The sequence below is a fragment of the Phycodurus eques genome, chromosome 11 (assembly GCF_024500275.1).
Source record: "Phycodurus eques isolate BA_2022a chromosome 11, UOR_Pequ_1.1, whole genome shotgun sequence".
Taxonomy (NCBI): Eukaryota; Metazoa; Chordata; class Actinopteri; order Syngnathiformes; family Syngnathidae; genus Phycodurus; species Phycodurus eques.
Window position 1 is genome coordinate 806,618 of NC_084535.1, and position 25,374 is coordinate 831,991.

A 25,374-nucleotide genomic window follows, 5' to 3' on the forward strand; every position below is an offset into this window, starting at 1 on the left:
CTTCGAGGGCCTTTCACAGAAAGAAAGAAAGAAAAAGAAGACAAGAAGCGTGCATGAAAGAAGTTTGAAAACGAGGGCCACTTGAGTTTGGTAAGACCCACCAGCAATGAACTCTTGAACTAACTCGTTAACCAACTAAGTCAACCAATGCTCCGCTCGTCGTGGTTCTGATCCAGTGGAGTGCGAGACTTCTTTCAACTCGGTCCACCTTCAAACGTGTTAAATGTCTTTGGTTTTGGCCCACTTTTAAAGTACCTTTTTCTTTTCGGGGTTTTCTTTCGTTCCCGCTGCGCGCGACTCGTTACCATGGAGACCATCAGCCCCCCCCCCCCACCCCCCACACATGGACTGCAATACTATTATTATTATTATGATTATGATTATTATTCAAAGTTGCAGCAAAGTCATTTACCAGTTTTTTAAAGACATTAAATTAGGGTCGGACGAGTTTTTTTGTGTGTCACTGATACCAACAACCGTTAACTTGCTGCTTCTCCAAACCAATACCGATAACTGTTATAATTTGTAATCATTTATATTAGGGGTTTTCAACTATTTCCTAAAAAATAATAATAATAATATACCCACTGTAGCAATTTTTCATGCCGCCTTATCTTTCTCTGGGTAAATGTCTCCCACGCTGCAAGAGCCACGCTATTTTCAAAACGTTATTGATGATTTAAAATTTTAGGCATGCGTAGTAAAAGCAGTCCTTAGTGAAAGAGCATTTCTTGGTATAACGTTAAAGACAAACGTGCATGAGAGGAAAGACGTAAAGGTCTCCCCAAATATTGCGAGTTGTGCTGCTGTGCGGATGGAAGCTGCAAAAGGGTCCCAACGACCCATAAAAGCTGCTACACGCGTGTCTTCATACGACGAGAAGTCACAAATTCATTCATATGGGAGAAAAAGCAGCATTTATTCTGACGTCTGCTATCTTCGGGCGGCACGACGGACGACTCGTTAGCGCATCCGCCTTGCGGATCTGAGGTCGCGGGTTCAAATCCGGCCTCCCTGTGCGGAGTTTGCACGTTCTCCCACATTCCCAAAAACATGCGTGCGAGGTTCATCGAAGACTCTAAATTGCCCGTAGGCGTGAACGCGAGTGCCCGAGCCCATCTCGGCCAGCTTCGGGCGACAGGCGGGGTACACCCTGAACCGGTCGCCAGTCACTCGCAAGGCACATAGAAACAAACGACCATTCGCAAACACATTGACACCTACGGGCAATTTAGAGGCTTCAATGAACCTGGCACGCATGTTTTTGGGAGGCGGGAGGAGAAAAGCCACGCGGGCACGGGGAGAACACGCAAACTCCACACGGGCCAGGCCGGATTTGAACCCGCAACCTCAGAACTGTGAGGCAGATGTGCTAACCGGTCGCACACCAGTGCCGCACGTACATGCACTACATTAAGTTTATTATTATGAATCGTTATGATGCCTTCTTTGTTTACTTAAAGTCCCACCAACAAGGCCCCAAAAATGTGAGTGTTTTTGAAATTGGAATGAATATTACAAAAAAAAAAGAAATGGCCATGTCTGTAAAAGAAGCCTCCGAACAATTCAGGACTCAATTGTTCTTAGCCTTTGCACATTTCCAGCACGTATTTCGTGTATTTTGAACGAAGTGCTTCGTTGTTTTCATGGCTGCTTTATGATAGCGGGCGGCTCGATGGGGTGTGCCGGTTGGTCCGGGTTGTCGTTTGCGGTTGTGCCCCTTTTCGTGTTTGTTCTTACGATGGCTACTTTGTTACAGTAAGATTTGTTCGGGTGACGACCGCGCATAAAGGATACGTTGTTATAGCTGGTGCGACATTCATCGACTAATCGACAACTAACCGATTAGCCGATGAATTCACGACTATTTTGGCCATCGCTTGCTCATTTGCGAGACCTTGTTTAACTTCCAATTGTCCGATGCTCGGAATTTCAGCCGCTCGACAGTAAATGTTCTCCAATTTCCGAAGTCGTCCGCGAAAGCAGACTGATTACCTTTGCGAACCGATTTCTTACCGCTTTTTGGACATTTTCCGACGGATCGAATCAGTAACTGAATCGTGTTTGTGCATTTTTTGCACACAGTTTAGCATACCGGCAATGTCCTGTTTTGGAATAGAGGGATGGACCATTGAATGACATGATTTCTTAATTATTAATAAAGATCATCGACAGATGAACAGATCATTCAAATAATCCTTTGTTGCAGCCCGAGTTTGTTCTAGCAGTACTGTATGTAGTCTTTTATAGAAAGTAGGTTTATTCATGTCGGTATGTCGTAGCATGAAGGATAAAAAAAAGCTAACACGCGGCAGAGTGAAAGGAAAAATGAAAAGAAAGAAAGAAGCGACAGGGGATTGACGGAATGAATGACAGAATGATCTCATGTCGCATAATCCGCCGGAATGTCACGCAGGTGTCGTCGGCGTGCGCCGGCATGGAGGAGGCGGAGCCAAGCCGCTACGTGGCCCAGCTGAAGGCGGAGTTCGACAGCTGCGACGCGACGTCCTCGGGCTTCCTGGGCCCGCGGGAAGTGACGGCGCCGTGCGGGAAGTTGCATCTCGACGTTGAACTGCCGCTCGTGCTCGACTCGCTGCTTGGGGGAGGAGCTTACGCGAGGGTGAGGCGCGCGTGTCACGTTTCCGCAGTGGACTCGTCACTGATTCTTTTTGCGATTCGTCGACAAAGCAGGTCCAGCAGATTTTGCAGAAATTGCAGCTTATCGCACCAGCGAGTCAAGGTCCCGCATTATGCCAAAGCAACTTCTTCTGGTCTTCGGGATCTAATCTTCTCTCTCCGGGGCCTCAGTAAACGTGTGAAATCCGAATTCGGAACGTCCGTACGTTTTCCTGCCGAGAGGTTCGCCCTGAACCGGTCGCCGGCCAATCGCAGGGCACATCGAAACAAACGACCGTTCGCACTCACGTTCACACCGACGGGCAATTTAGAGTCTTCAATGAACCGACCGACCGTGCGCGTTTTGGGGATGTGGGAAGAAAGCGGAGTACCCGGAGAAAAGCCACGCAGGCGCGGGGAGAACATGCGGAGGCCAAGGCTGCCCTTTGTCACCGATTCTGTTCGTAGGCTTTACGGGCAGAATTTCTAGGCGCAGCCGAGGGGGAGAGCTGTCACGGGCGTGTGTTCCGGTTGTTGTTTGCCCCCCCGTCTCGTACCCACCTGCCCCTGAGAGCATCTTCACCGCCTGTGCCTCGTTCACCCTAATGACCCCTCGCGTTTCACCTCGTGCCTCATTCTTTCTGGTCGCCAGTTCGTCGTACCTTGTCGTCGCGTTCCGGCATTCCTTGTTTCCACGTCGCAGACTCGCCCCTGTTCCGATGATCGACTTCGCCTTTTTGCCCCACGCTTTTGGATGCTGTTGCCTTTTTTTGGATGGCCTGCCCGTGTCCCGACCTCTGCCCGTCTATTAAACCTCTCTTTTTGAAACTGTCCATTTGTTTTGGAGTCGTGCATTTTTGGGTCCTATCCTCTGTTCCGTTCATGACACACCGAGGTCAATGCCGCTGGACCTGTGGACGCTGGGGCTACGGCAGGAAATGGAGATGGTGGGTAACCATGCACAACGTGAAAAGGCGATAGACCAGTGGATGCGGTGGGGAGGGAATTGTGAGAGAATTCGACCCAAACCAGTTTCTGAGACCAGGATCGAGGCTCCCGTGAAGGCTCACGTCAGCCTGCTCAAGTCCGCCCGGGAGTCCCCTCTGGTCCCGCCTTCCAGGCCCCCTCCTCCCCCCTAGTTCGCGGACGGGGGCCCCGTCTTCACTGTGAGGCGGCTGTTGTCGTCTCGTCGGAGGGGGAAGAACGGAACGGGAGATCGACAGCCGGATCGGTGCAGTGACGCGGACTTCGTGTCGGTCCGTCGCGGTGAAGAAGGAGCTAAGCCGAAAGGCGAAGCTCTCGATTTACCGGTCGATCTGCGTTCCCACCCTGACCTTTGGTCACGGGCTGCGGGTCGCGACCCAAAGAACGAGATCCCGGATACGAGCGGCCCAAATGAGTTTCCTGCGCGGGGCGTCCGGGCTCTCCCTTAGAGAACGGGCGAGAAGCTCGGTCATCGGGGAGGAGCTCAGAGTCGAGCCGCCGCTCCTCCGCATCCAGAGGAGCCGGACCAGGTGGCCGGGGCGTCTGATTCGGACGCCTCCGCGGTGAGGTGTTCCGGGCACGTCCCGCCGGGAGGAGACCCCGGGGACGACCCGGGACACGCCGCAGAGACGACGTCTCTCGGCCGGCCCGGTAACGCCTCGGGATTCCCCCGGAAGAGCCGGACGAAGTGGCTGGGGAGAGGGAAGTCCGGGCGTCCCTGCTAAAGCTACTGCCCCCGCGACCCGACCCGGATAAGCGGTAGAAGATGGATGGATGGACAAAAAGAAACACAAATTCCTCCGGAAGCCATCATCCAATTTTCAAAATCCGTGCTCCGTTGTACTCCGGTTGAAGTGGCCGTTCCAAGCGGACTCGGCATTTTGACAGATTGTCACGTTCAGCAAATCTTGTCACGTTGCTACTTTGATCCTCAGGTGGACTTTGAGGCGTTCAAGGACAACTTTGTGGACGTTTTGTCTCGCTCGCTGGACTCGACGGCAGACGATGACAGCGGATACCTGCAGCCAGGTGATGAGCGCTGATGCTAATTAGCCCGTGACAGCCTCGTTGACATCGTGTGTGTTTTTGTGTGCGCAGTTGTTGCGGACGAAGTGAAGCCGAAGTTCGTGAAGGGCGGGAAACGTTACGGCCGCCGCTCGCGTCCTGACATTAAGCCGCCCCGACCGTCGGACGACTCGCCGCCGCCGCGCACGGGCGATACCGCACGGTCGTCACCGGGGGGGGCACGCGGGCCCAAAGCGCGCCGATCCACGTGCCCGGACATCGTGGAGGTGAGGCGTTGTCGTGTCCTCCTTCGTGCGTTCCAGCCTCTCCCTGCAAAAAAAAAAAACAAAACAAATATTTGTGCTTTTGTTTTAATAAGGAAAAATAGCACTCTAGAATATTGTCCTTTATAAACAAAAAACCTAGAGTCATACCATAATGAAATAGAATCTAAAAGAATCAAACACAAATACTTGATTCCTATAATTCCCTGCCGGTGTTCACATTGTCAAATGATCACTTGTACAAGCTTTCTAGAAGTAACGACTGTCGGAGCAGGGCCGCGGGCTCCTTCTGCGGTCCTCGGGGGCACCGCGTCGGCGGGCCCCGCTCGGAGGTCTTTCCGCCGGATGGACGAACGCGTGACGAACACGTCGTTTACTCTGCGCAGAGCCCGAAGTCCGACGAGGAGGCGGGAAGTCCCGAGGACGGCGCCTCGGTCCGCTTTCGGTCCGAAGGTCTTTTCGATTTTCTTGACTTTTGACTTCCCGCGGGCGTTCCGATACTTTTGTCCGCACGGTGAGCTGAGCGGGGCGCGCCGCGGTGCCGCCGGTAGCGCCGTTGGCATTAGCATTAGCATTGAAAAAGCACGCTGTCGCTGAGAAGAGCCCGGCGCCACCTGCCCCTCACCTGCCGAATTCCCGTCTGGTTCCGCAGCTTCTGAGCCGGAAGAGGAGGAGTCGGCGCGCGACGGCCCCATCGGTCGGCGGTCGGACGCTCAGGTCGGGCTCCGCCCGCCGGCGGGCGCGGGGTGGGCTTCCTGTCGGCTAATGCTACGCTAACCTTTCACCGTGCAGGAGCGCGGGAAGTCGGAGCAGGTCGCGCCGGGACACTTCCGGAACCTTCTTTGCGGCTGCGCTCCCGACTGCGGCTCGACGCCGCGCAAGGTCGCGCGCATCGTCACAACGCACTCACGCACGCGCACGTCCGCGCGGGCACAGTGTCGGGAAGATGACTTTGGAAATGTTAGCTGCTTCCAATTTTATTGGACGTGTTGGGCGACGATCGTGGGTGTCCGACCCATTGCAGTTCAGGGGTCACGACAGCCCGCTTTTCGCCAGACCATTACAATCACGCCGTACTTCGTATAAGAATAAACAACAATACGCTCCGCCCTCTGTTTTCATGGGGGCGGGGGGACGGACAAGTACGTACATGAGCAAAATCTTTCGATTGAATGACTATTTTGAATTATCTTTTTGTACTTCCAAATTCCTCCTGCGGGCCAAATTATACCCCCTAGCGGTGTTTTGTTGTTTTTTTTTTTTTTTTTTTGCCCGCGGGCCCTAAGTTTGACACCCCAAATGTAGACGACCGAGGTGACTCGGAAGCCCCCGGGGGCGCAGTTGTCGTACGTACGGGGAGCCGGTGACGGGAGAGGGCGCCGTTACTCTCGCTCGATAGAAAGCCGGGCTGCCACGATTCGGTGGGCCTGCCCGTCGGCGATTTCAAACGCGGGCTCGGCCGCGTTCCTAAGGCAGCGGGAGCCAGACGACCGGCGGGCGAGACTTCTCCAAGGTCCCGTGCCGTCAAAATTCCAATTTTTCAACTTGAATTTGCGTCACTCAGGTCCAACTGAGTCTGTGACCCGATTGAAGTTTGGCATCCACCTCCCGGTTGTGAGGTTGCGGGTTCACATCCGGCCCGGCCTGTGTGCAGTTTGCATGTTCTCCCCGTGCCCGTGTGGCTTTTCTCCAGGTGCTCCTGTTTCGTCCCACATCCCAAAACTCGAAATTGCCCGTAGGTGTGAATGTGAGCGCGAACGGTTGTTTGTTTGCGTGTGCCCCGCGATCGGCTGGCGACCGGTTCGGGGCGTAGCCCGCCTCTCGCCCGAAGATAGCTGGGATGGGCTCCGGCGCGCCCGCGACCCGAGCGAGGAGAAGCGGCTCAGAAAACGGGTGGACGTGTGCAGCTTTTCATTGGAATGCAAACGGCAGTAAAAGGCATAGAAGGCTCGCAAAACGGGTGCACTTGAAAGCACCGTCATTGTGATGTACTTTTATCAATCGATATGCAAGTACCCGCCGCCTACTCGGTGATTGGCACCCGCCCGCTCAACACGGCATTGCCGGGTCTCAGCTGGCGCCAAATCCAGTTTACAAAGTTGTTGCGTTTCATGACAATACTTAACTAGAGTTCTAATTTACAATCTGTGGATGAAATAGCAAAGCTTGCGCCGGTTATTTTCCAGCCAACGGGAGCTCGCTTCGGATTTTCAGCCGGCGTTGCCGATTAGCGGGCCGACAATCCGCCGGCTGGATTCCGCTTCGCGCCGATCGTAAGAACGCGTCCGAGGAGCCGGACGCTCGCTGCATTTCTTTTATTTTAACCATCATTTATTCTAAAACGATAATCCATTGTCAAGTTTCATTTTGCACTGAAAACATAACAGTAAAAAAAAAAAAAATCATTCCCTAACACGAGGAGTGGTTGTGGTTCATAATTATGATTCCAAAACAAAACAAAAACATGCTGCTCGTTTTGGCCATAATGGTGCAGCCCAAGCGTGGTTTTCATTTTCACTTCGTACGCAGCGCCGTACCGCCGTACTACTGGGGGTTGGCCAATCACCTGCTTCCGTAAAAAAGGACGGATAACAGAAACCGGGAAAAAACAAAAAATGACGTTTCCGAGGAAGGTCGGGATTGACGGCTTCCGCTGGAGCCGACGTCAAGTCGATCAAAAGCGATGTTGAAATAAACACGACTTCCAAAAGTCAAACGCAATCAGAGTTGAACTGAAATTCAGTTTCTGCGAGACGTGGCGGCCTTTGACGTAGACCAGCGACGCCATCTCCAATTTGCGCGGCGCACCCGAAGGCGGCGCCCGATCAGACGACGGCGCGGCCGCCGGCCGTTCGGCGGGCGGGGCCGCTCAAACGAACGTCATCGCCGCGACGGCGACGGCGGAACCGGAACCGGAACCTTCCCCGCTCAGTTTCTCGGCGTTTAAAAGCGCAGTCGGAGCATCCCGAATGAACATTGTAGGTATCGACAACGTCCTTCTGACCGCTCGTAATTCCGTTTCAAGTCGTTGCCATTTTCGTTCGGTAACCCGAACGTGACGAAGCGACAGATGGCGATATCTCAAATTGCGTTTTGCTTCGTCGAAAGCCAAATGCGGATATCTGCGACATCGCCGCTTGCGCCAGTCTTCGCCGTGACCGGTATCGACTATTCGCCAGCTCAAACCCGATCGTCACGTAGAGATGCTCAAACTGGTGGGTCGCAAACCCATTTAGGGCGGCTGGCGTACCGCTTGTCAAAAAATCGCACGTATTCTTATTCCGATTTTTTTCGGTACAGTCCAGAGGCGTAGCGAGTTCCCGCACGGAACACCGCAGGAAATCAACAAGAAATGTTACTTCATTGCCCTCGAGCCACTACTCTGCACAAAGCTTTACACGATCGGGATTTTTGGGGCCGATCGGCGAGTTTAAAAAAGCCATAACGATCACCGATCCCATCGCAAGATGGAGCAACGTGTCCATTTACGTGACTTGTTCACTTAATGTATATCCTTGTGTGCCCGCTTCCATCCATCCGTTTTCTGTAGCGTTTATCCTCACAAGGGTCTCGGGCGTACTGGAGCCCATCCCAGCTCAAAATGAAAAATGGAAAGCCGATCGGCGTAAAATGCTAATTATCGGCCGATACCGATCGCGCCGATCGGATCGGCGTCAAGTCTACTCTGTACGCCAAATACGGTTGCGGCTCAGCCTCCGGCCGGAGGACGTCGCGGCGTAGCGGTTTGCTTTTGAATCGAATATCCACAATAGCACTGCTGAACCACTCCAGCATCGAATATCCCGGGACTGGGCATGTATTGTCAGAGGCTATTTTCCAAATTAAAAAAAAAGAAACGAAATCTTCCTAGTTTTTAACTTCTATCAAAGTGAAAATGCGGGAAACGGGGTGACGACAGTTGAGCGCCACCGCGCTGGTGAATTGCAGATACCCGCGACTCCGGCTCGAGATATCGGCAATTTGAATTTGACTCGTCATCGTCGGAGTTCCGGATATCGGCAGTACGCATTGAGTTCGCCTCGTCGCAACTTGATCGCAGATGTCTTGAATTGAGCTGAATTCGAGACGTCTGCGAGTCGAGTTACGATGCACAATTCGATTCGATTCGATTCAAAATTAGAGTCAGAATTCAATTGCGGCTACCTCAAAGCGCAGTGACAGATCTCGACAATCCCCTCACAGATTCCAGGAACGACGAACCCCGGTCAAACCGGTGGCCCGCGGGCCAGATCCGGCCCGCCAGGTCATTTTATGTGGCCCGCGAAAGCAAATCAAAATTGCCCATCGCGTTCCGGTGTAATACCCTTGGAGATATTTGCCAGCCTTTTTTTGTGACCAATCCCCCCTTTGAAAAGAACAAAACCTGTTTTTGTAGGCTTCTGATTTCAAAAGGGGTTATTCATCGACGTGTTGTGGATACTGTAAGTCATTAGAATATATGAGGTCATCGTTCGCGCCGATGGGTCCGCGGTCGGAGCGGCCCTCCGAGGGAAGTCGTCGGTACGACGTGGCCCGTGACAAAAAGGAGTTTGACGCTCCCGCTGCAATGAAAGACAAACGTGCGACGTCATATCTGAAATGTCGATTGTGGGTAGGAAGAATGAAGTTCGGGATATCGCGAACGTTCTCTTTGACGATATCTACGACGGGAAATGCTAAGAAGGCCTTCTTAATCACGTGACGCCGGCCGGGCGGACGCGTCCTTCGTCCTTCGTCCTCAGTCGCGTGCTCCCGCCTGGCGCTGCTGATTTCTGATCGTCGGGTTCTACGCGCAGACGCCGCCGGAGGACGGGCCGACGACGGTCACGGCGGGTCCCGGAGTCCTCGGCCGGCTGGACGACGGCTCGGGACGCGCCAGCCCCGAGAGAGTCGTCGCCCTGTGGGCCGAGGAGGGCGTCCGCGACGGTCGGGACGTCCTGCAGGTCGGTACGGAACCGCGGTCCGGCGGGGACCAACGAAATCCGTAGATCCGTTTGATGAAATACGAGCCGTCGGTCGGACGACTTTTGGCTTCGCCTTGCCGGCGGCAGCGGTGTTGGCGAGACGACTTTGCAAATGCGCTCGCGTGGAAGGATTTCAATGAACGGATGCGGCGGCGGCACCCTTGGGTGTTGCCTCGGAAAAAAGGGGGATTCAAACCAGACGTCGTTCGTTTGGAAAGAAGCGCATATTTGTTCTTTACACAAATCATCCACTGATGACAAAGCAAGAGAAAATGAAAATGCAGCGGCAAACATAACAAAAAGGCGTCCGGCGTGTGGGGAGCATGAAACCGTGTTGACCTCATGACAAATGTGCACAATTTGGACAATATGGCTTCATATGATGACCCACATTAGGGAATGTCTGACGGTGGTTGTTTTTTTTCTTTTGCGACTTGTCGGCCAACTGCCTCACAGTTCTGAGGTTGCGGGTTCAAATCCGGTCCCGCCCCGCCTGTGTGGCTTTTCTCCGGGTACTCCGGTTGCCTCTCACATCCCCAAAACACGCGTGCTAGGTGGATCGAAGACACTAAATTGTCCGTAGGTGCGAACGTGAGTGCGCATCGGTCGTTTGTTTCGATGTGCCCCGCGATTGGCTGGCGACCGGGTCAGTTCGATATGATAGCGGGAACAATCCTAACAATTGCCACGAAGGAGCCGTCTGCGGGCGGTCACGCGCGCGACCCGGCGCTCCTCCCGTTCTTACTGATTGCTTTTGTCGATCCTTCTCTCCTTTCTTCTGTTTCCGCGAGCGAGCCGGCGATGCGGTTTGGGAGAACTTTCATCCACTCGATTGTAACTCGGAGCCTCCTACCGCCGCTGTCGTGACCCGGAGAGTTTCTCTGTGCCGTCCCGCGACTTCCTTCATCTCCCTCCTTAACCCGGATCATCCGCGAGTTGGGTTCAAAGTTCACGCTGGTCGGGCTGGGGAAAGAATAATAAATCCCGATTAAGAAACACGATTATTCATTGATTTCAAAACTACTAAAACTCTACTTGAGTTTTGAACCGAAAAGATCGACCAGAAAATAAATTAGTAGCAAATAACATGATAATGTATTCGAATAGCAATACAAAACAATAAATGCTTGCTGTTGCTGCCGTGTGCACCTTGGCCTCTTGGGGGCAGTGTGGTGCACGCATGGAGAATGCGAGAAGAAAAAGAAAGAAAGTTGCGATTGAATTTTATGAATATCGCCAATTTTTCAGATGAGGAAGAATATATGTGCGTGAGAGAGAGAGACTATTGTTATGTTATGTGACCCGTCTGTCCTACAGTGTTTGTGTGTGAATATTAGTCATTTGAAGGTAAATGCTAATTTTAGCTAGCCCCTCAATAGGGTTGTCCATTGAGTGTTAGCGTGAAGCTAGCGATGTTTCTAAACCTTTGTGTGTGTCGTCGTTTTTGTTGCGCGTTTAGTTTGGGGTGTCGAGAAACATCTTCAAGCGCGCTCAGGGAGGCCAGAAGAACACGCGTTTGTCACACGCTCGCTGCGAGCAGCGCGCGGTGCCTTCAGGGTGCTGGAACAACGCAGGAACTTCAGTGGTTTTTCTGCCGCTGGAAGGTTTTTTATGATCGGGAGAAAGCCAAATCGAAATGACAAAGCACTTTGGATGAATCGCCCCGCGGCGGCGCTTTTACAGTCCGAACGGAGAAGTACAGTGCGGCCTCGAAGTACGACTCCAGTTCATTCCGCGGCCGCGCTCTTGTCTCGAAAACGCCGACGGCTCGTATCTCGGAAAACTCGTAGGTCGAGGCGCCGCCGTATCCCTTTTCCTCGGAGGAGGTCGGAGGAGTAGTTGAGCTGTTTGTGCAGACGCTGGACTTCCCCGCGGAGGAGCGCGTGAGTTTGCGTGAGCTGACGTCGGCCCTGGACAACGAACTCACGGTCAGCGGGAACCGAATCCACCGGGTGGCGCTCATCTGCTACAAGAATGAAATCCGCCACCTGCGGTGAGTCGCTCTCCTCGGCGCGCCTCCCGCTCGTCACGGCGCCGTGACGAGCGGGAGGCGCGCTTTCAGGGCGCGGGCGGAGGAGGCGCGCGGCGAGCGGGACAAAGCCGGGGCCGACCTGGAACGGGCGGAGCGCAGGAACCTTCGGCTGGTGCGCGAGGCGGACGAGCGGCACGCCGGCATGGAGGAGCTGAACCGGACCGCGATCAGGTGAGGCGGCGCGTGGACCGGACCCGGTCGAGCGGGGCCGGCCAAACTTTTGCCTCTGGGGGCCACTTTTGAAATTCTTCAACTTGAATTGATTAAAGACGCGAAAAGCCATCCATCTATATTGCTTGTTTATATTGTCGGAGGACCGGGCCTGAACGCGAATACTGAATGTTTTTTGTTCGCTTGTCTGCCGACCAGTTCGGGGCGTACCCGGCCGGCCTACGGAAGATGAACGATTGAATGAAGGTTTTGTTTTACCCGCCCCCCCCCCCCCCCCCAAAAAAAATCTTTCATAAGCAGGTATGTACGGCCAATAAGCGCTTTCGGGGTTGTAAAAGTAGAAATTGCGGAATTGGTGAAACCGCAGGCGTCGACCCACGAATATGCGGGGTCCGCAAAACGGTAAATATTCATCAGAGCTTTCTGTTCAAGTTCCCTGGATAGTGAAACTCAATTTGACTGAAAATAAATGAGGACCGGTTTTGTGCAAAACCTCAGCTGTTGCTTGCGCACTAGCGGGCAGGAAGACGCGAGCCGGAAGCCCCGTCTCGCGTCTTCCTGCGGAACCGTTTCCGTCTCCTCTTTCGCTGGCGCAGCTGCGGCACTCGTCCGAACCTTTCGAGAGGTCATTTCCCTTTCCGCCCGGGAGACGTCGGTTCACCCTTTCACGTGGTTCTTAACTGTCAAAACGGCCGCCATTTGCATGAAATATTTTCAGTATTCTTCTGTGCGAACGAGGCGAGTCGACAAACATTCGCGTCAACCGACGAGCCGAACCGCTCCGTGCGACACGAACGCAGCGCCAGTTAATGTCTGTACACACGTTTAGCTTCTAGCTTCGTTGACAGAGAGACAGCTGGAATTAATTCATGAATGGATTTATAATAATAATAAATCAATACATTCAAGCTGTTCCAACTTCTGGACATATTTGTACCAAGAAGTTGGATTTTTTTGTTTTGATAGCATTACAAATTGTCGTCTCCTTCTCATACCCGCTCTCCTCTGGCGGACCAAACTGCACGTCTTGGCGGAGCATACCGCCACCTGCTGTCCAGGTGTGTAATGCCACGCTACATTTCAAGAGTGAGGACGAACAGATAGCGGCAAAATCTATTAGCGGCGGCCAAAATTCATTCGTGGCGGCCCGTCTCAAATAAATGTAAACGTGGGAAACCCTGGCCGCGGGCCGCTAAAAAAATGGACGACTGACGGCAATTGGCCCCCGAGCAGTAGTTTGGACACCCCCGGTTTGGTTCAATGAGACGGCGGCTCCTATAAAGTCACACCCGCTTCATCGTGCAATGTGATTGGCAGAAAGCTGGAGCGGGACTTCCGGGAGCGTCTGGCGGCGCAGCGCGGGCAAGCGGAGCTGGAGAGCGCCGACGCCGTGCAGCGGCTGGAACAGGAACGCCAAAAGCTGCAGCAGCAACTGAGGATGCTCAGGGCGCAGGAGGCGGGGCTACAGGAGGAGCTCAGCGGCGCCGCGCAGGTGCATCAATGTCTTCCGAAGTCACGGGGAAGCGGAAAACGCTCCCGTCTCCGGAGAGGACGAGACGACGCGCGCGCTCTGTTCACTTGAAGTCCGCCGCCACGCGCTCGGCGTCCGAGTGATCGGCCGACATTAGATTTGGACTCTTCCGACCTGACCGGTCGCCGTAATGTCGATGAGGTCATCGCGTTTTCCCTCTGTGTAAAAAAAAAAAAAAGTTAGCTTCAAGCCCGTCTCTGACTAGCGGGCAGCTCCGCGACTACGGCGGGTTAGCTAGTTGTAGCTAACGCGGCGCTCCTCTGACAGTCGCTCGTCGTGGCATCCAAGTGTCGTCGTCACGAAAGGAGCACGAGGAGACGTCCGCGGGAGAAGACGGCTAAACCCGCACTAAGCTATCGTTAAATGCAGTCATCGGACGCCGTGAGAAGTGATTGGCGTGACAGTACAATTTTGACTAGGAGCCCCTCCCGGAAGCCGCCACCTTATCGCGGTGGAGGGCTTTGTGTGTGTCCCAATGATCCTAGGAGCTAAGTTGTCTGGGGCTTCACGCCCCTGGTAGGGTCACCCATGGCAAACAGGTCCTAGGCGAGGGACCAGACGAAGCACGGCTAAAAGACTCCGATGATGAAAAATATAAGTGGATCGAGGTTTCCCTTGCGCGGGACGCGGGTCGCCGGGGCCCCTCTCTGGACCCAGGCCAGGAGGTGGGGCTCGAAGGCGAGCGCCTGGTGGCACAGCCCGAAAGGGTAACGCGGGTCCCCCTTCCCATGGGCTCAGAAGCTGGCTCTAGGGACGTGGAATGTCACTTCTTGGCAGGGAAGGAGCCCGAGCTGGTGTGCGAGTTCGAGAAGTTCCGACTAGATATAGTCGGACACCGCCTCCGCACGCGGCTCGGGCTCTGGTGCCGGTCCTTTCGAGAGGGGTCGGACTCTCTTCCACTCTGGAGTCGCCCACGGTGAGAGGCGCCGAGCGGGTGCGGGTATACTTATTGCTCCTCGGCTCGGCGCCCGTACGTCGGGGTTCGCCCCGGTGGACGAGAGGGTAGCCTCCCTCCGCCTTCGGGTGGGGGGGACGGGTCCTGACTGTTGTTTGTGCCTATGCGCCAAACACCAGTTCAGAGTACCCACCCTTTTTGGAGTCCTCGGAGGGGGTGCCGGAGAGCGCTCCCGCTGGGGACTCCGTCGTTCTGCTGGGGGACTTCAATGCTCACGTGGGCAATGACAGTGAGACCCGGAAGGGCGTGATGGGGAGGAACGGCCCCCCCCCCGATCAGAACCCCAGCGGTTTTCTGTTATTGGACTTCTGTGCTTGTCACGGATTGTCCATAACAAACAAGCATAAGGGCGTCCACGCGTGCACTCGGCACCAGGACACCCGAGGTCGCAGTCCGACGATCGACTTTGCGGTCGTGTCATCGGACTCGCGGCCGCGTGTTTCGGACACTCGGGCGAAGAGAGGGGCGGGGGTTCTCTGAGGCGGGTTCTCCTATCTCTGGGTTTGAGGTCACCGAGGTGGTTAAAAAGTTCCTCGGGGTGGATGAGATTCGCCCGGAGTTCCTAAAGGCTCTGGAAGTTGTGGGGCTGTCCTGGTTGACACGCCTCTGCAAAATCATGTGGACATCGGGGACAGTGCCTCTGGACTGGCAGACTGGGGTGGACCGGAGGGTGTGTTCCAACTATAGGGGGATCACAGTCCTCAGCCTCCCTGGTAAGGTTCATTCAGGGGTGCTGGAGACGAGGGTCCGTCGGGAAGTCGAATCTCCGATTCAGGAGGAGCAGTGCGGTTTCTACGGGGTACCGAGGCCCCTGATACGGGCTGTTCGGTCCCCGTACGAGCGGAGTCAGAGTTTGGTCCGCATTGCCGGCAGTAAGTCGGACACGTTCCCGGCGAGGGTCGGACTCCGCCGAGGCCGCCCTTTGTCGCCGATTCTGTTCCTGACGTTTATGGAGAGAATTTCTCGGCGCCGCTTCGGTGGCCTCAGAATTGCATCTCTGCTTTTTGCAGACGATGCGGTTCTGTCGGCTTCATCAGGCCGCGACCTCCAACTCTCACCGGAGCGGTTCGAAGGCGAGCGGTGAAGCGGCCGGGATGAGAATCGGCACCTCCGAATCTGAGACCATAAAGCCCCAGGCAACTTGGCGCCGAGGATCATTGGGCCCCACAAACCCCTCCACCACGATAAGGTGGCGGCTCCCAGGAGGGGAGTGCAGAAAAGGCTCAAGCAAATTGATTTGAAGTCAATTCATTGTTGCGCTTTTTTTTAGGACTGGAACAGTTTAATTGCATTTCAATTTGGGAACATTTGTTTTCTTTTTTTGATGACGAATACTCATAATATTATGATTCCTATTTGTATCGTAATTATTAGGAGAACCGACGTCTGCGGGAGGAGCTCGTCGACGCGAAGCGCAGGTTCAACGAGGCGGAAAGCGGCGCCCGACGTTTGCACGCCGACTTTAACCGGCTGCTGCACCACAAGGTAACGGGATTTACATTCGGGAGGAGGAAGCCGGAAAACAGGATATTTCCTTTTCCAACTGGTCCCCGTTGTTTTTGGCGAATATTCTCTCATTTGGAATTTGACGCCTACGGTGCCTTGTTGTTGTTGTTGTTGTTGTTCAAGTACGTCACCACACTCAACTAGCGTTTGGGAAACGAGGAGACGAATTGTCGAAGCTTTGGAGGTGGAATTCTTTCCCGTTCTTGCTTGACGTACAACTCGAGTTGCTCAACAGTTCGGGCGCAAAAAATGGGATCGGGACATCCCTAATCCCAAATATGTTTGAGTTGTAATCGTAGAGGCGATTCACGCGTGAGGAGAGAGTGTCTCGTGTGGCCGTCGTCGCTAAAAGGCTAACGGAGGCGCGAGGTTGCGAATAAGCAAATGAGATGCGCCCGCTCTCCTCCAAATTGGATGGAATTTCCTCTGATCGGCAGTTGAGCAGCTCGGACGCCGTCGACAGCGCCGAAGACAAACTGGCACGCCTCCTCCGAGACTACGAGCACCAGTGCGGAGTAAGAGAACGTTTTACAATCGCGCCTCGTGTGTCGGCCGCCGCCGCTCGTTGACGGGAGCGTCGTCTCACGTTGCGTTCAGGAGCTCCGGGACAAAAACGACGAGCTGAGTTCCGAGTTGGAGCTGATGAGAAGTCGCGAGAAGAGTGACAGGAAGTCGGCGCACGCCGCCGCCGCCGCCGCCGCCGCCGAACTCTGCTGGTCCGAAGCGACATCTGCCAGCGACTTCGACTCTGGTGAGGTCGCTTCCTGTCTGAACGCGCGCCTCATCGTCTTTGCAGTAACGCGGTCCTGACAGCAGGGGGCGCCACAAACAAATAACCTCTCTGTGCGATCGTGCTCAATCTGCTCAACTCACTTAAAAAGTGTATTCTGGACATGAAACTGTCCGGCATTATTGTATATTAGAGTAGCAATGTCGTGCAAAGACATCATATTGCATATTATAACACCAAACTGGGAAAAAAAACCAAAAAAACATACTGTAAACTGTCAATATTTTGCCAATTTCCAAATGGCGATTAGTCCGTGAGAGATATGAATTCATCAGTGTATAAATGGGGGATTATTAGACGATTATATTCAAATATTATAGAACAATATGAGGGTGGATGAAGACGGGCCCGACAGCAAGTAGTACAAAATCATTGACATTGAAAAACGGATCTACAGTGCTGCTTGAAAGTTTGTGAGCCCTCCTGACATGTTCCCTCTTTTTGTAAAAACAAAAACAAAAAAAAACTTTAAAAACGATCCGGAGTTTGGTCCGCATATCCGGCAGTAAGTCGGACTCGTTCCCGGCGAGGGTCGGACTCCGCCGAGGCCGCCCTTTGTCGCCGATTCTTTTATGGACAGAATTTCTAATCGCGGCCGAGGCGTAGAGGGGGTCCGCTTCGGTGGCCTCGGCATCGCATCTCTGCCTTTTGCAGACGACGCGGTTCCGTCGGCTTCATCGAGCCGTGACCTCCGACTCTCGTTGGAGCGGTTCGCAGCCGAGTGTGAAGCGGCCGGGATGAGAATCGGCGCCTCCGGATCCGAGACCGTGGTCCTCGGTCGGAAAAGGGCGGCGAGCCCTCTCCGGGTCGGGGATGAGATCCCGCCCCGAGTGGAGGGGTTCAAGTATCCCGGGGTCTCGTTCACGAGCGAGGGGAGAACGGAACGGGGAGATCGACGGGCGGATCGGTGCGGCGTCCGCGGCGATGCGGACTTTGTATCGGTCCGTCGCGGTGAAGACGGAGCTAAGCCGAAAGGCGAAGCTCTCGGCGGTTGACTTTAAACGCAGCGGCGTGACATCAGCGGCGACTGGATTCCAGTTCCCGCCCAGCCAGTCAGATGCACGCGCACTTTGGCGTGGGAGCTGTCCGTCACTGAGCGGCCTTGCGTGACTCCGCCTCCTCCGCGCCATCCATTTGGATAAGGGTTGTTTGTGTTTTGCTCTTTTCAGACGATTGCGACACGATGAGGCGTCTCTCCGCGACCGAGCCGGACGACGCGAGTCAGTTCTTTTCTTCTTCTCTTTCAACAGCGACCGTTTTATTCGTAAACGTGTGCAGGGGACAGCGGCCGGGCCGGACCGGACCGCGAATAGCCAAAATCTTAAAATTGCTTTGAAAAAACCTAGTAAAAAAACAATGATCACCCCGAAACAATTGCACCGTTTTGGGGGTCGGTTGCCCCCGAAAAAGAAAAAACCCAAATATGACAAGTTTGAAAACAATTAGCGCCCTCTGATGGCTGTCCTGCCCATAAACGGTAAACCCTTGTGAAACCCTCGCTATAAATGAAAGCTGCGACGTAACGAGCGATTATTTATTATATATATATACATACATACACACACACACACATTGTCGAGGTGGCGGTGTTTTATTTGTCCACTTTGTGCTGTGCTCGAACGATGTGAAGAACAGCCCACGCGGTCATGGTGTGAGCAGGCCATTTCCCGGCTGAACCGTTTGCACCGTTTCCCACCCAGCAAAAGCATTACGGGAGCCCACAATTCATTACGGTGATGTTTTGCACTACAGCACTAGTTGTAGAAAATCGAGCTCAAGGTTGCTCTTGACTTGCATTCGTTCTGGTCCATATTGTTACGCACGTGCGCATTTGCTATTTGTCAGGCGAAGGTCGGTATTTGTGAATTGATTTCACAAAACCGGGACCGTGGCTTGTGTTTGAAACAATCCTTTTCAGTCAAGATTTCTTTTCCCCCCTCACCCTACGAGCCCGATTGACCTTATTTGAGTCGCCGCTTCCGCATTACGATCACGTAAAACCGTGGTGAGCAATTGCACTGCGCCCCAAAAATGTGCGAAAGCGCTGAATTCGCAACAAGCGAACGGCAACATCGCGACGGATGACGAAATCTCCCGACTTCCGTCGTCGGCAGCCGCGGCCGTCAGCGTCGAGACGGAATTGGCCGTGGCGAAGCTGAAGCGCGAACACGAGCGTGAGATGCGGCGGCTCGACATCCAGACGGAGACGCAGGTAGGCCGGCGCGCACGCGGCACGCTCGACCTCGGGCCTCTTGCTCCATCCTCCTCTTCCTCAGGTCAACTACTACAAGTGCGGTCTGGACAGGATGAGGCAGAGCACGGAAGCGGAGCGCGAGGCCGTCGCTCAGGCCTTCAAGGTGAACCGCCCGGCCGTCGCGGCACGCCGCTCGTCACGTGACCTGCGACGCGCCTCGTCACGCGATGCCGTGTTCTCGTCTTATGACGCGTCGTCGCGTTCCAGCTGGAGATCAGCGAGCTGGAGGATCAGAAGGTGGAGGCGGAGCGTCAGGCCAAGCTTCTGAAGGAGGCGCTGGACAAACTCCACAATCGGATCCAACATGGCGGACGGTCTGCCGACTCGGAGCGCAGGTGAGGAAGACGAGCGCGGTCGTCGTCGCCGCCGCCGCTCGCGCGCGTCACGTGCCGCTCGGCTTCCCAGGATGCGACGGGAGCGAGCCGACTCGGAGCGGAACTTCGCCCGAGAGATGGGAAACCTGGTCCGGCGGTTGAGCGCTGAGGAGCAGCAGCTGGAGGCGGAGCTTAAGCTCAAGATGGACCGGGAAGTCATGGTGCTCAGGTGGGTGATGATGTCATTCTTTTAACTAGCACTTACTTCCTTTCCAGCAGTTTTACTTTTTGGTTTCGTTGAGCAGTTTTCTTTGTTGTCTTTCTTCGTGTTTTTTGTTTGCTTTTGATTTGATTGCTTTTTTGTTTGTTGTCTTTTTGTCTTGTTTCTTTTTCTTTGTGTTTGTTTCTTTTGTTCATTGTTTTGCTTCTTTGACTTGTTTCTTGTTTGAGTATTTTTTTTTTTTTTTTTGCCTCCGCGTCTTGTTTGGTTTGTTTGCTGGCTTTTTAATCAGCGGCGGGTTAAAGTCCCGTTGCGGCTCGGCGCCGAAGGTCAGCGTGGCCTCCCCTGTCTGTCGCTCCCGTTCCAGGGACGGGAGCGACAGGGGGAACAGACGTGGCTGGAGCGGGAGAAGGAAAAGATGGAGGAAGAGGAACATCTCCAGGAGGAAAAGAGGAGGCCGGAGCAGGAGGCGTGTCTCCCGAGGGAGCAGGTCCGCCCCCTACAGGCCCGAGGAGGCGCCCCGAGCTTTCGAGCGGGAGGTCCGACCCGAGGAGAACGTCTCGCGTGACGAGTTTGACCGGGAGGGAACGGCCCAACCGCGGGAGCTCCGTCGACTCGGACCCGAAGCGCGAGCCGAAGGAGCCGGGCCGGAGGGCGAGTGCCGAAGCGCGGCCGCGTCTGGTGGCTCCGCTCCGGACCGGACCGGCGGCTACGTGAAGACGGCGGACCAGCTCTCCGCACGGATCGCGGAGATGGCGAACGCCGCGTCGGGTCCTTCGAGCGGGACAAGCGGAAGATGAACAAACAGCTCGAGGAGATGGAGAACCTGGTCCTGCTTCTCCGCTAGGCTCCCCTGAGGTTAGCGGAGGACGACGGCGCGCTCTCTGCCCGGCGGCTCCGCGATCACGTCCCGCAACGCGCCTCAGCTCGCCCTGACGCATCAATCATCGTCGCTAACCCGATCGCCGGCACGGACGCGTCTTCCGGGTTCGTTGCGCGCACGCGCAATGCACATCCATTCACTCGCTGCCTGCGTGCGTGTGTGCGCGTGTGTGTGTGTGCGCGCGCGCGTGCCAGGACTCACCTGGAGGAGGCGCGCTCGGACAACGTCGCCCTGCGCGAGCGTCTTCGCGTCCCGCAGCAGGAAGTTGCGCAGCTGGACGACGAGGTCGTCAACGACAGGCCGGTGACCTCGAACCCTGAGGGAAAGCCTTCCCAGCTAACGGGCTCTTTGATTTGGTTTTTTCCCAGCTAACGGGGTCTTTGATTTGGTGGTTTCAGGAGGAAGTTGGAGGAGAAGGAGCAACATCACCAGAGCGGCAGACAGGAAGCGGAAAGGCTCCACAAGGAGGTGAGGACTCGGGCCGGACCGATTCATCGGCCGATATTAGCACTTTTCAAATCGGCAAAAATTGGCCGCATTTTCATTTGTGAACTCATTCAAAGACAAAAGACAAAGACATTGACATTCAAGCGAACAACAGCAGAGGAAATACAAAGTACAGTGGACCCCGGCAATTTGCCAGGGGGGTTTTGGGACCGGGCCGCACCGCGAAGCGCCGCTCGTTAGAATTGCATTGAAACAAACAAAGAAAGTGACTTTACTTTTTTTTAACTGTGGGGATAAACCCCTAAGAAGCGTTTTGGGGTTGGTTCCCCACCAAAAATGAAAAACAAACAAACAACGACAACAAATAGGTGAATCCGCGGGTGGCGTGTTTACTTAAGTAACATTTTCAAGAAACGGTACTGGTCGGAGTACTTGAAAGGCACGTGGCCGGGACTCGCTTGAGACTCGAAGGTTACGACTTGCACATACGTGACTTTGGCCCACCTCCGATTTCCAGGCTTTACGCGAGCAGGATTGTTGGGGCCGATCACCGATCAGCAAGTTTAAAAAAAAAAAAAAAAAAAAACGATAACCGAATCGGTGTGTCCGTTTACGTGACTCGTTCATTTCTCGTATCGACTTGTGTACTGTATCCGTCCGTGCATCCGTTTCCTTTACCGCTTGTCCTCGCGCGGGTCGCGGGCGTGCTGGAGCCTATCCGGCCACCTTCGGGCGAGAGGCGGGGTACGCCCCGAACCGGTCGCCGGCCAATCGCAGGGCACAAAGAAACAAACGACCATTCACACCTACTCGGGCGAAGAGAGGGGCGGAGCCGTCAACCGATCACCACCCGGCGGCGAGTCGGCTCCGACGGCGGGGGAAGATGCCGGTCCGACGTGGCGGGCCCAAACGTATTGTGAGGGTCCGCTGGGAACGTCCGGCGGAATCCCCCGTCAGAAGGAGTTTCGACTCCCACCTCCGACAGAACTTTGCTCACGTTCCGGGAGAGGCGGGGGACATCGAGTCCGAGCGGACCGCGTTCCGCGCCTCCGTATGGTGGTCGGCGCCCGTCGTGGCGGCGATCCCCGAACCCGTCGGCGGACACCGACGGCGAGGGATGGCCGTCGAGCTGAAGAAGGAATCCTATCGGGCCTTTTTGGCCTGTGGGACTCCCGAGGCAGCCGACGGGCACCGGCTGGCCGAGCGGAATGCGGCTTTGGTGGTCGCTGAAGCAAAGATTTGGCGACGGTGGCAGACTGGGGTGGAGGGTGGCTGTGGCAACTACAGGGGGATCACACTCCTCAGCCTCCCCGGTAAGGCCTATTCGGGGGTCCTGGAGAGGAGGGTCCGTCGGGAAGTCGAATCTCAGCTTCAGGAGGAGCAGTGCGGTTTTCGTCCCGGCCGTGGAACACTGGACCGGGTCTACACCCTGGGCGGGGTCCTCGCGGGTCCGTGGGAGTTCGCCCAACCGGTCTACGTGTGTTTTGTGGACTCGGAGAAGGCGTTCGACCGCGTCCCTCGGGGAGTCCTGTGGGGGGTGCTTCGAACTTCAAACTTTTCTTATCAATAAATATGAATATCATTGCAGATGATTCTGCGCTGTTCCATATGATTTTGTTCAGCATTCACACGCCAATTCTCCAGAAACCGCACGGTCTAGTTTCTGGAATATCGTTATTATTTTGTGACGATGCGCGGTGACCATCTCGGACCCGCGTTGCGTTCAGGAGCGGCACGAGGAGGCGCCGACGGCCGCGCGGCACAGGACGCGGGAGCTGGAGGCGGAGCTGGACGCTTGTCGCGGCGTTCTGCACGAGAAGCTGCGGCAGCTCCAACGGCAGGTCGGTCGCTCGCTCGCTCATGACAACTTGGCGCTTTTCACAGCACACTAGCGCGCTTTTTCCTCCAAAACACCAAGCGACAAATTGACCTCCACCGGACCCTTCGCATATTTGTGCTTCGTCCTTCTTGAATGGACCGATTCTTCGTTTGCTGCTGAAAAACTCTCCCAGTTGCAGTTTCTGCGCTCAGGCCAAAACAACCTGCTCGATAGCACGTCACCGAGCGACTTAACTGCCTGCGAGCATGTGGCGAGGCTACTCATTGGATAATTAGCATGTGGCTAAGCGACTCACCTGCTAGTTAGTATGTGGCTAAGCTAGTCCCCTGCCTCGGTGCCAAGGAAATATGGGAAAAGTGAGTTGAGTTCGATTTAGACTAAAGTAGTGCTTTGCCGCCATGTTTCGATGTAACTCGTGATTATTTTCAGAATTGATTCATTTTTCAATGATTTAGATAAAAAAAAATTAATTACCATCACCTTATTCAAAAACAGGACATGAGTTCAAATTGATAGTGCAGAAAAAACAAAAATTGATGATTCAGTTCCTGGTTTGGTCAGAAAATTGGCAAATTTGTCGCGCCTTGTTTTCTCAGTAAAAGCAGATGATTGATTTTGTAAAAACAAACAAGCAAATCAAAAAAAAAATAATCAGTCTGGTTTCATTGAGGATGACAGAAATTGGAAAATATTTAACTGCTTACAGGCTGAAATTCCAAAGATTTGGTGAAGTGATTCATGGATTATGAAAATAGTGGACCCTGCATATTCACTTGGCACCTGTGGATGCACTTAATCCATTTTTTTTCCAATTTAAAAAAAAAACAAAAAAACTGCTTTCCCCCCCCACCCCCCCCCCCCCCCCAAGGCAATTATAATGGGCATCGGTTATTCATGGGTTTTGGCTATCGGCGATCCGGTCGCGTCAATGTCCTCTGTTGAAATGAGTTTTGAGAAGAAGAAGAAAAAAAAAAAAAAAAAAAAACACCGGGAGCCACAAAAGTCTTTTGACAGTTTTGTTTTTACTTGTATGTTTAAAAAACTCTCGGGTGTATCGGTTAACTGCAAAATTGTATTTCTGCATGTCCCAAAAACTGGTCCTCAACGTCTCTTCGAGTCTCCTCATAGTCACAAAATTATAGGCAAACTTCAATTATCCACCCACGGCAAACCAGAGCGGCCGTCGCCTTCTGAGCTCCATCATCGTTTTAGCGCGTTGAGCCGTCAACCTGAATGTTACCAAAAAAAAACACTTTTCCGTGCAACAAATATGTTTGCAAAATAACAACCAATGAAAATGTTGAATTGAGCTGATTGCGATTTTTGTCGGCGAACCTCGGCCTACGGCGTCGTCGGCGCGTACGGCGTCGGCCGTCTTCGCACGCGGTGTCGCCGCATCTGTCACGTTTTAAGTTAAACAAGGTCTCTAACGATTAATCAATCATCCAAATAGTTGTCGATTCATTTGAAAATGGATCAGTTGCTGCGAAAACCAAAACCCAAACATCGGCAAAGAGGTGAATCCCGAGCGGCGGACACGCGAGGGTCCTCCCTCGTTTTGCAGAGAACCCAAAGCCCTTTTGACCGCGGCGTCGTCGTCTCCCGCGGCAGGCGGCGAACGACGTCAAGTCCGGCGCCATGTTGAAGGAGCTCTACGTGGAGAACGCGCAGCTGATGAAAACGCTGCAGCTGACCGAGGAGCGCCACAAAAAGGCCCGCGACGACAACGTCCTGCTGGAGGAGAAGGTGCGCCAACTCAACAAGCTGCTCGCGGACGTCGTGCCGGCCGCGCTGCGCACGTAGGCGCGCGCTCTTCAATCCACTTTGATGCTTTTTCACGACCGATCGAGTTCCTTTAAATTCGTTTTTTAGTGTCTTGTTGACAATCATGTTAAATAAATGGTTTTTAGCAGCCCCGTGGGATACACGCAGCGTTCATTTGGGCAATTGCAGCGACTTCCTAGGCAAGCGTCATTCAAAAAAGCCCAAGGATTAAAAAATACAAAAAGGACACTCAGTGGACCGTGTCTTTACAGTTATTGATCAAATTCGCATATACAGTACCGTTGTTATCAAAGGGACATCATTGCTTTCAAAAAAGTCCGATTTTTCTAACTTTCAAAGCCAAAATGCCGTTACCGTCCGTTGTCCCAAATGAAGTTTTGTGGTTTGCACCGTTCTGTGAAGATGCTAACGATAGTTGGGGATATATGGGATTTCCGCCTTCTTTTCCATTAAAACCAACACAAATGCATCGACTTTCTTTCCAAACGGTGCTTTTTTGGTCAGATATACGACGCGGCGCTTTTGAGCTGCGTGCTTGCCGACGGCGACGCGAGCTCGTGAGGTCAAAGCGTCAGCGCATTTCATGCGCGCGGACGGCAAGTAAACTAAAAGACCAAAAGGACAAAAGGCACATTGTACTGCGCACGGTTGCTCATCACCATCACAACAAGGGAACTGGGAACAGCTTTCGCAGGTCCAAATATTTGTGACTTATAAAAACAAATGTATTGAAAGCAGCTGCAATGGCGTTGCCAAGCGAGTACATTTCGTGAATATCGGTTGAGAGTGGAGC

At 53.9% G+C, this 25,374-nt stretch overlaps 1 protein-coding gene across 3 annotated transcripts; it reads left to right on the plus strand.

Annotated features, from left to right (window-relative positions):
- Positions 1-25,014, plus strand: LOC133410163 (ninein-like protein). Of its 3 annotated transcripts, XM_061690965.1 has the most exons (20): positions 1-90; positions 2,417-2,620; positions 4,536-4,629; positions 4,699-4,892; positions 9,686-9,832; positions 11,710-11,846; positions 11,916-12,056; positions 13,374-13,548; positions 15,917-16,027; positions 16,486-16,563; positions 16,646-16,799; positions 18,008-18,058; positions 18,953-19,050; positions 19,115-19,195; positions 19,300-19,427; positions 19,498-19,635; positions 20,704-20,808; positions 20,908-20,977; positions 22,684-22,797; positions 24,408-25,014. In XM_061690965.1, the coding sequence occupies exons 2-20, from the start codon at positions 2,438-2,440 to the stop codon at positions 24,597-24,599; spliced, it is 2,391 nt and encodes a 796-aa protein (XP_061546949.1). In that variant the 5' UTR covers positions 1-90; positions 2,417-2,437; the 3' UTR covers positions 24,600-25,014. The 3 variants fall into 3 exon arrangements, with proteins under 3 accessions (XP_061546949.1, XP_061546948.1, XP_061546950.1); XM_061690964.1 differs by lacking the exons at positions 20,704-20,808; positions 20,908-20,977; positions 22,684-22,797; positions 24,408-25,014 and adding an exon at positions 19,919-20,573; XM_061690966.1 differs by lacking the exons at positions 9,686-9,832; positions 20,704-20,808; positions 20,908-20,977; positions 22,684-22,797; positions 24,408-25,014 and adding an exon at positions 19,919-20,573.
- Positions 25,015-25,374: the final 360 nt, after the last annotated feature.

What these genes read in the sequence shown, in the direction of transcription:
- LOC133410163 (XM_061690964.1), top strand. Translation starts at nt 2,438, where the DNA reads ATGGAGGAGGCGGAGCCAAGCCGCTACGTGGCCCAGCTGAAGGCGGAG. An exon ending in ACCGGCTGCTGCACCACAAG is followed by an intron (nt 16,028 to 16,485) that starts GTAACGGGATTT and finishes TCTGATCGGCAG; the next exon opens with TTGAGCAGCTCGGACGCCGT. An exon ending in ACATCCAGACGGAGACGCAG is followed by an intron (nt 19,051 to 19,114) that starts GTAGGCCGGCGC and finishes CCTCTTCCTCAG; the next exon opens with GTCAACTACTACAAGTGCGG.